General features: G+C 48.5%; 1 protein-coding gene across 1 annotated transcript; it reads right to left on the reverse strand.

Annotated features, from left to right (window-relative positions):
• Nucleotides 1-6,905: 6,905 nt before the first annotated feature.
• Nucleotides 6,906-8,119, reverse strand: LOC127340368 (uncharacterized). The gene has a single exon (XM_051366128.1). It carries the CDS (start codon nt 8,117-8,119, stop codon nt 6,944-6,946), a length of 1,176 nt encoding a protein of 391 aa, XP_051222088.1. The 3' UTR covers nt 6,906-6,943.
• Between the last annotated feature and the right edge of the window lie 378 nt (nt 8,120-8,497).

Genomic DNA, 8,497 nt, shown 5'->3' on the forward strand with positions numbered 1-8,497 from the left:
CTTGTTTTTTTGTTTTTGCGAAGCATAGGTCTTTCCTGTTTTTTTAGAAAATTCCGAACTTTCCTGTTTTGGAGTGGGCTGAAATTGTACGAGTCAAAAGGCCAAGCAGGATAGTTCGAAGGCCCAGATGTCCAGATGCAGCCCAATTGAGATCTTTCTTCTTCGATTTTTTCACCCCCTGATTTCTGGCTACTTCATTTTTCTTTTGGTCTGTGCCGCCTTGGAAACGTTGAGACCGCCGTCGCAAAATGGGACCCGCATGTCATCCTCTATGTACAATAAAATTTCTTTTCTTGGATTATTTTTGGCTCCTGATATTTGGTCACTTGCCTTTTTCTTTCGATCCCGTGCAGCCTCTCAAACGGTGATACCGCTGCTGCAAAATGGGACCCGCATGTCATCCTCTATGTACAATCAAGTTTCTTTTCTTGAATATTTTTGGCTCCTGATATTTGGTCACTTGCCTTTTTCTTGCGATCTCATGCCACGTTTGAAACATTGAGGAACCTGCAGGCTCATGGGACCCGCATGTCATCCTCTATGTACTATAAAAATTTCTTTTCTTGGATTATTTTTGGCTCCTGATATTTGGTCACTTGCCTTTTTCTTTCGATCCCCTGCCGCCTCTCAAACGGTGATACCGCTGCTGCAAAATGGGACCCGCATGTCATCCTCTATGTACAATCAAGTTTCTTTTCTTGAATTAATTTTGGATCCTGATATTTGGTCACTTGCCTTTTTCTTTCGATCTCATGGTGCTCGTGGTAAGTGAGGCTATCCGACAGAAATCATGTGCTGCGTAAATATTCTCAGTATCTAAATCACAAATTCCCATCCCTTAAACGCCCCAATTAAGCGAAATCACATATGTGTTGGCCCGCAAAATCCTAAAGCGCCTATTTTGCCGGCATATAAACAGCAACTAAATGGGCTGGCCCACTTACTTATTGGGCCAGCCCACTTGATTTATCGTGGACCCCACACTCTACTTGGGCCGGCCCACATGCTTCTGTTGTGGACCCCACTATCAAATGGGCCGGCCCATTAAAAGGATAGTGGGACCCACATGTGTTTTGGCCCGGCCCACTATCTTGTTGGGCCGGCCCAATTGCTTCTGTGGTGGACCCCACATACAAACTGGACCGGCCCGTTAACAGGAAAGTGGGACCCACCTGTGTTTTTGGCCCGGCCCACTATCTTGTTGGGCCGGCCCAATTACGTTATGGTGGACCCCAATTACAAACTGGGCCGGCCCTTTAACAGGAATGTGGGACCCACCAGTGTTCTTGGCCCGGCCCACTATCTTATTGGGCCGGCCCACTTGCTATATCGTGGACCCCACTTGCTCAATGGGCCGGCCCTTTAACAGGAATGTGGGACCCACCTGTGTTTTTGGCCCGGCCCACTTTCTTGTTGGGCCAGCCCAATTACGTTATGGTGGACCCCACATACTAAATGGGCCGGCCCTTTAACTGGAAAGTGGGACCCACCTGTGTTTTTGGCCCGGCCCACTAACTTGTTGGTCCGGCCCACTTGCTATACGGTGGACCCCACTAACTTGTTGGGCCGGCCCACTTGCTATATGGTGGACCCCACATACTAAATGGGCCGGCCCTTTAACAGGAAAGTGGGACCCACCTATGATTTTGGCTCGGCCCACTGGCTTGTTGGGCCAGCCCATTTAATCTATTGTGGACCCCACGTAGTAAATGGGCCGGCCCTATAGGAGGAAAATGGGACCCACAGGCTAATTGGGCCGGCCCAATAACTTCTTGGGCCGGCCCACTTGCTTTAAAGTGGACCCCACTTGGTAAATGGGCCGGCCCAATAATAGGAAAGTGGGTCCCACATGTTTTGTGGGCCGGCCCTTTTGCCTGTTGACCGGTCAAATGAGTGCATTCGGACCGGCCCACATGCTTAGTGGGCCGGCCCATTAATCTTTTGACCAGTCAACCTTAGAGGTTAGGCCCGGCCCACGTAACTAATGGACCAGCCCAGCTATATGGTTGACCGGTCAAACTAAGTCAGCTGGCCCGGCCCGCAAACTTAATGGGACGGCCCGCTTAAGACGTGGCAGGCCTCGTGTGGGCCTACCATCTACCACGGGGTTTCAGCGGTTAACGCCGTTAATCGCGCGATTAACGGCGTACGCACGTGTCGGTTGCATGACGTCAGCAGTCAACGGGCTCTCGGAAACACTTCTGCAACGGTCCGATTTTCCGTGGCGGAAGGGCGCCCAAGCGTGACGGACCGAAAAAATCGTCGTAGGACTTTGCCTGACGCAGTTTCGACAACAGAACCCATATCATCGGGTTAGGCCCATAGGCGACGAAAAATACCCCTTAGCGGACGATTTTGAGACGTTGTCTATCAGAACTTTTCTTGTAGTGCAAGACTCCTTCCTTGGAACCGACATAACGGCCCACCTTGGTCGAGGGATGTTCTTCATGGGCCCCTGGTTGAGCCGTAAGAGGTAGCGCAATACTAGTTACCCAAAAGGTAATGCCAACATCAAGTGTGGTCACCACAAAGGCCAGACCAACGCCACGAAGGCCTCACTCAGGTCTCATGTGAGCAACGCTACAAAGGCCTAGCCCACTTCCACTAAGGGATTTCCTCGAGGAGGAAACCGGGACTTTACAAGGTTTTGGGGCACACATCCACAACTGAATCGGTGGCTCCCAATAGCTGTAATAACACAACAGCAATAACAAGAACAAATCAAGCACATGCAACTAGGATTTCCAAATGAAACACTAGCAAAGGGGCCCTCAAGCAAATAGGGGGGAAATATAAATCGCTTCGGTGAAGACGTAGATCGGGGTCTTCTCCTTTGATTCTCCAAAAATCAAGAGCTTTGGATGGTTGGAGGAGGAGATCTAGTGAATCTTGTGTTTTTTGGTATGTCTCTAATGGTGGATGAACTTGAGCAGGAATGAGAAACCTGAGCTGGAAGAAGAAGGGGGTATTTTACACCCCCCACCAATTGTAGCCATTACAGATTTTCAGGGCCAGAAATTCCTGTGTTAGTCAGAATTTCTGCCCCCTCGACACAAATGTCCGGCCAAAATTCCGGGGGGGGGGGGGGGTGTACTGAGAGCTCGGACCCTCAGGTCCTTAGCGAAAATTTGGGGGCCGGAAATTCTTAGAATTTCCAGGCCGGAATTTTCGGCCTGGAAATTCCAGAATTCTTTCTTTCTTCTTCCTTTCATCCACGGCTTATCCTCTTTTAATACTTCTCACTTCAAACAATAATGTAGATCATATATGCACACTAAACCACAGTAGATCATCACATATGTTGTCATTAAACACACAAAACATCATTATGGAGAGATGTTTTTTCAATCTCCTCCCTTTTGGTGTTTGCTGACAACACACGGATTTGCAATAAACTTACTAGCACCAGAAAACATGTTGAAACTAAGATAGAGGCACTCCCCCTAGACGTGTGCATATAAGTAGTTTGCATTTGAATACAAATGCACCACACATAGGTTTGAGTGACCTCGACAAATAGGCTAGGCAACATGACACGATAATATGAGCAAGAGACATAATCACATATAGTTGAGACTTTGAGATAGAGATCATACCCATATGGTGATATAGAATACCGAATACTATGAATTACACACCATATAATAATGCATAGTCTAAACATATAAAATACCAAAATCCATGTCTCACACAATAAACCATACTCCAAGCACACATAACATAGTTCAACACAAATGAAAGCCAAATGTTCAACAAATAAAAGGGACACAAGCTCTCAAAGAGTGGTAAAAGCATAAGCTTGTGTCCTCCCATGCAAATCCTAGAGATACCCTACATAGAACAACTTCTCCCCCTTTGATATTGAAACGCCAAAAAGGGAGAAGAATGATGCTAAGCACCCCAAGAGAATCACTCCGAGCCCAAGCCTGACTCATACTCGTCCTTGCTGTCCTCTGCGGTCGGTGGAGTAGCGCGAGACATGCCGCTCCTCAGAATACTCTGCTCGATCTCTAACCAGTGAACCTGAGAAGAGTGTCAGCTGTTGTAGGAGGGGTGGACAGGAGGCTGAGGATGAGGACCTTGCTCACCACTGAGTTTATGCAGAATGACTGCCTGTGTATGTTGGATGTCGGCATGCTGACGGCTAGCCTGGAAGTTCTCCTTGTGTATCTCAATGTTTATGAAAAGGACATTTCTTTGGAACCAGTTCAGCTTCTTCACCTCCTCCTGAATAAGAGGTGAGGTAGCTGAGCGGGCAGGCGTGGTGCCACTAGCACGGGCATCTCCCATAAAGGACCCAGTCATAGGGGCAGGAGGGGCGTCAATCTTTCTCTTCTGATAGGTCTTCTTGACTTTATGTTCCACTCGAGGGTACTCGCTCAAATCCTCAATCACAATTGAGCAGCTGAATATAAGGAGCATATGGCATGGTAGTCCGACTCACCATCGCATCGGGTATCTCGTGGAAGATATAATCCATAACATGTTCTAATCATCTTCAGAAGACTCGACGGCAAGAGCAAGAAGGCTCACCAGGGCTCCACGCGGGGAGTTGTAAATAGGCCTCGGCTTTCACGGCTTGTGGTCCATGCACGCGTGCAAGAGCGTGGGTCGCTTCTTTTGGTTTCTATTGATTTTTTTTCTTGCGAGACGGCCATTTTCTTCAGAAAAGCCATAACGATGATTTTATTATTGATTAACGACATAGTAGAGATACATCTTTCACTAAAAAAAAGTAGAGATACACATTTTCTGAGAAGATCAGTTATAAAAAAAATGGTGATCCTTGTGTAGCCTACAATATCTAAATTTTAAGCCCATCTATTATTCCAGCTTGTGTAGAGTTCTGGGGGATAAAATTTAGTCCCACATTGCTAGTTGAGAGGTTTGAAACAGTGGTTATTTTAGTTTCACCAAGTTAGTGAGAAAGGAAGAAGTTCATGCGCACTCATCCTCCACCGCCGTTCACCACGCGTCGCACACGTTTCGTGAATCGAGTTAGAAACTGGTTTCTTGGAAGAATAATTTTTTGTTTCTTGTTCCGTCAACTTAGTTGGGTACATGTTGATATGTGTGTGTGCCTGTGATCTCCGTGTCTCTGTCTTCCAATGCATGGCGTTTAGGTCGGCGGCTCCCCACTCATGCTATTGAGAGACATAACACATCTAGAGGTCTCAGCTTCCTTTTGTCTCTCTCTAGACCCATTTTCTTTTGTTGTGACGTCCATAAGCGAACCTAGGAAAATTTTAAAGCCTGGGCAAATAGGCCTAGAGTGCTAATTTTGTATCAAATACAATGAAATAGGGGCAAAAATAAGCATGTCGGCCTGCCGGAAGCCTGCGCGGCTGTCCGGGCAATATGGATGCTAGGTAGGCCTATGGTGTCGTCCTCTAGTCTTCCTCATCCCAGCGATTGAATGCACGGTTGTTAGGGATAGCAAGCCTCCGAAACTTAGTCTGCGAGATCCTGTACCGGGATACAGGTGATAAGGTCTCTGGTGAGTGTCTCGGCGCAACTGCTCGCACAGGGACGGAGCTCCCTTGTGGGCGCTGGGTTCAGCTGACACCAATGAAGTCTATGAAATCCTTCATTAATTAGTACTAATGGCTGTTTAATTATAGTGAATGACCCCAGTGAAATACACATAACATACAGCTGACTCCAGTGGAAAAATATTCTAGCTTCGTCCATGTGCTCGCATATGTCCGTCTGCTTAGTTCCTTGATAGACCGGCGACTTCGTCAACTCCACTGGTGCCATCAACAACGGTCGTGGTGATGCTTCGGTGGCGACCTTCCCTGGTCGCGATGTATGTGGCGATGTATGTGCTTCTTGAAAGTACACGACGAGCGACAAGAGGGGGTAAATAGGAGCTAATCAAAATTTTAATCCTTTCAAGTTTTAGGCTTTAATGCAACAGAAGATTCTTAATAAGGTGATAATCTAGATGAACAACAACAAGAAAGAAATTTTGCAACTAAGAGACAAAAGTAAAAGAAAGAGGTAGCCGCTGGGGAGACACGTGACGCGAGATTTGTTTCCCATAGATCCTTCTAAATGAAAGTTCATCTACGTTGGAGAGGTGTGGTGCTTTAAAGCTCTACCAACAGCCACAAAGGCTATACCTTCTTCTCCGGTGAATCCACCACAAAGGCGAGTTCAAGTCCACTAGGCGGTGCCGATCGAGGTGGCTAGCTACCAAACCTTCACATAGGGTTGGGACACGACTCCACGGCTCAATTGAAGACTCCCAACAGCATCACGAGATTATTCAACACCAACTCGTGATAGCCTCTTAATAAGGATCCTCACACAAGGAGACCCATGGTTATAAGGTCCTCAAAGGAAGGAAGGGAGGATTCAAATCCTTCGGTGGATGGGTAGATCAGGGCCTGTACAGAACATAGTAATTACTGACGAATCTCTGTTCAGTCGATGCCCTATGCATACAGTCTTGCAAGATTCAGTCCGGTTCAGCTGGATCTCTTGCTATCCACCATCATGAACTTCAGTCTTTTTCGTGAAATGAACAGAGATATACTAAAGATTCCAGTTACATGACGGCAGCATGTAGCGCTCTACGATTGTGGCCCATTTGCATTCCTAAGCTGATTATCTTGTTTTCCTAAGCTGATTATTTTGTCAACCAACTTGGTACAAGTAAATGCAGAGAACCCAATAGCATAGAGAATTACACCTACTGTTTGGATAGCATTGACAGATACTCCACGCACTACCAGGGTTCAGCCTAATACGAGGAACACACAGCAAAATAGCATAAAAACACATTAGTTAGCCATAGAGATAGAGCTGCAACTGAACCCATCAGAGTAATTTTGATTTCTCATCCATTTCCATCACATCATCGAAGAAACAGAGTTTTTACACCGAGCAATAGGCGAGTACATATATTACAAAGATTGAACATAGTGCCATAGTGGGATCATTCCTGTTGATCATGTCCTCCATTCAGGCCCGGGAAGATAGGAGGCCAGCTCAACATAAGAGGAAAGATATCGGTATAGCGGAAAGCCGAATAACCAAAACGAAGGTGATCATACGCCAGCTCAACGACCCTGGTGCTGAGATGAACAGAAATGACATTAGCGCTTGCTGGATGATTCAAGAATACGAACTCGGCATTATCCCCAACTGCAGCAACATTGACAAAATCTCCACCAGCACACACCCTCCTGCTGCACACAACTCGTATGCATTCCTCCTGGACACAAAACGTGTCCACCAGCAGCCAACCACCTGAGCCATCGTCGTCGCCGGTAACCTTATGGCGCCACACACTAAGCTGAAACCATCGTGCGCTGACAAGATAGAGATCGGAATCCGCACATGAGAGCTTGAAGTTGCTCCCGACACCATCTGGGTGGTCAAGGATGAAGAAGCGCGCTGTCGCCAAATCCAGCCCCAGGGTGTACCCGACGGAGGTCGCCATGAATATCTTGCCGTGGATGGGAGGCGACATATTTTCGAAGTAGGGTTCGGGATAGGGAGGCGGTATCTCTGTCTCGGCGGAGGTAGGGGCGCCCCATCCGCCGGCTCCGAGGACGCAGACCTCCACAGAGGCTTTCCGCCCGTCCCTCCATAGACGCAGCAAGGTGATGCCGTCTCGGCCGCCGTCCTCGGGCAGGGAAATGCAACGGTGGCCGCCGTCTCGGCCATTGTGCGGCAGCGGGGTTGGCGGGAGCACCGACTCGGACTCTTCCAGCAGCGGCGACAGGATGGAGTACCTGAATCTGTCGTCCTCGAAGAACTTGGTGATGAGGCGGCCGTTCCGGCAGTGCGTGATACGATGGTGTCTGCGGGCGAAGACGTCGGCGCAGGAGGAGGCCGCGCGGCGTGAGATGGCGGCGAGCTCCGGGGTCTGCGGGAGCTGCACCAACTGACACCTGCCGGGGTAGTCGATGCAGAAGCCGAGAAGTCGGGGTGGGTGGCGGTCGCGGAAGCTGCGGAGGAAGGCCGGCTCGGAGGCGTGGAGGAGCCACCGCTTGGAGACGAGGGCGGCGCGGACGAGGTAGTTGGGGAAGCCGAGGAGGAGGAGGATCTCGCGGAGGAGGTCGTCGTCGTCTAGCACCGCCGCCGCAGTCCGTCCGTGGCCTTCCATTTTGGCGGATTTTGCAGGGTTTTCGTTGCTGTGGAAGAAGAGCAGAAATGGAGGGGATGTTTTAGCCCCAGTTTTGACTCTTGTTTCAGCATCGAACAGTTTTTTTTCCTTTTTTTCTATTTTCATGGTTTTGTCAGGCACGCAAAGAGGGGCGTCGAATCTTATGATCCGCCTCTTTGGTGTATCCCTGCATCCAAAATGTTTACCACCGGCCAATCAAAATCATAGCGCTAGAGATGTTCTACTTTAATTTTCTAAAAACACGCCGGCTGCCCGGCGACGCGAGAAAAGGGTGCAAATACTTGGCTCAGCATGTGGCTCCATAAACCTCGATAGGGCTTAGTCCTTGCAAAATGCAGCCATCAAAATCTAATCTAA

The sequence above is a fragment of the Lolium perenne genome, chromosome 3 (assembly GCF_019359855.2).
Source record: "Lolium perenne isolate Kyuss_39 chromosome 3, Kyuss_2.0, whole genome shotgun sequence".
NCBI classification, from domain to species: domain Eukaryota; kingdom Viridiplantae; phylum Streptophyta; class Magnoliopsida; order Poales; family Poaceae; genus Lolium; species Lolium perenne.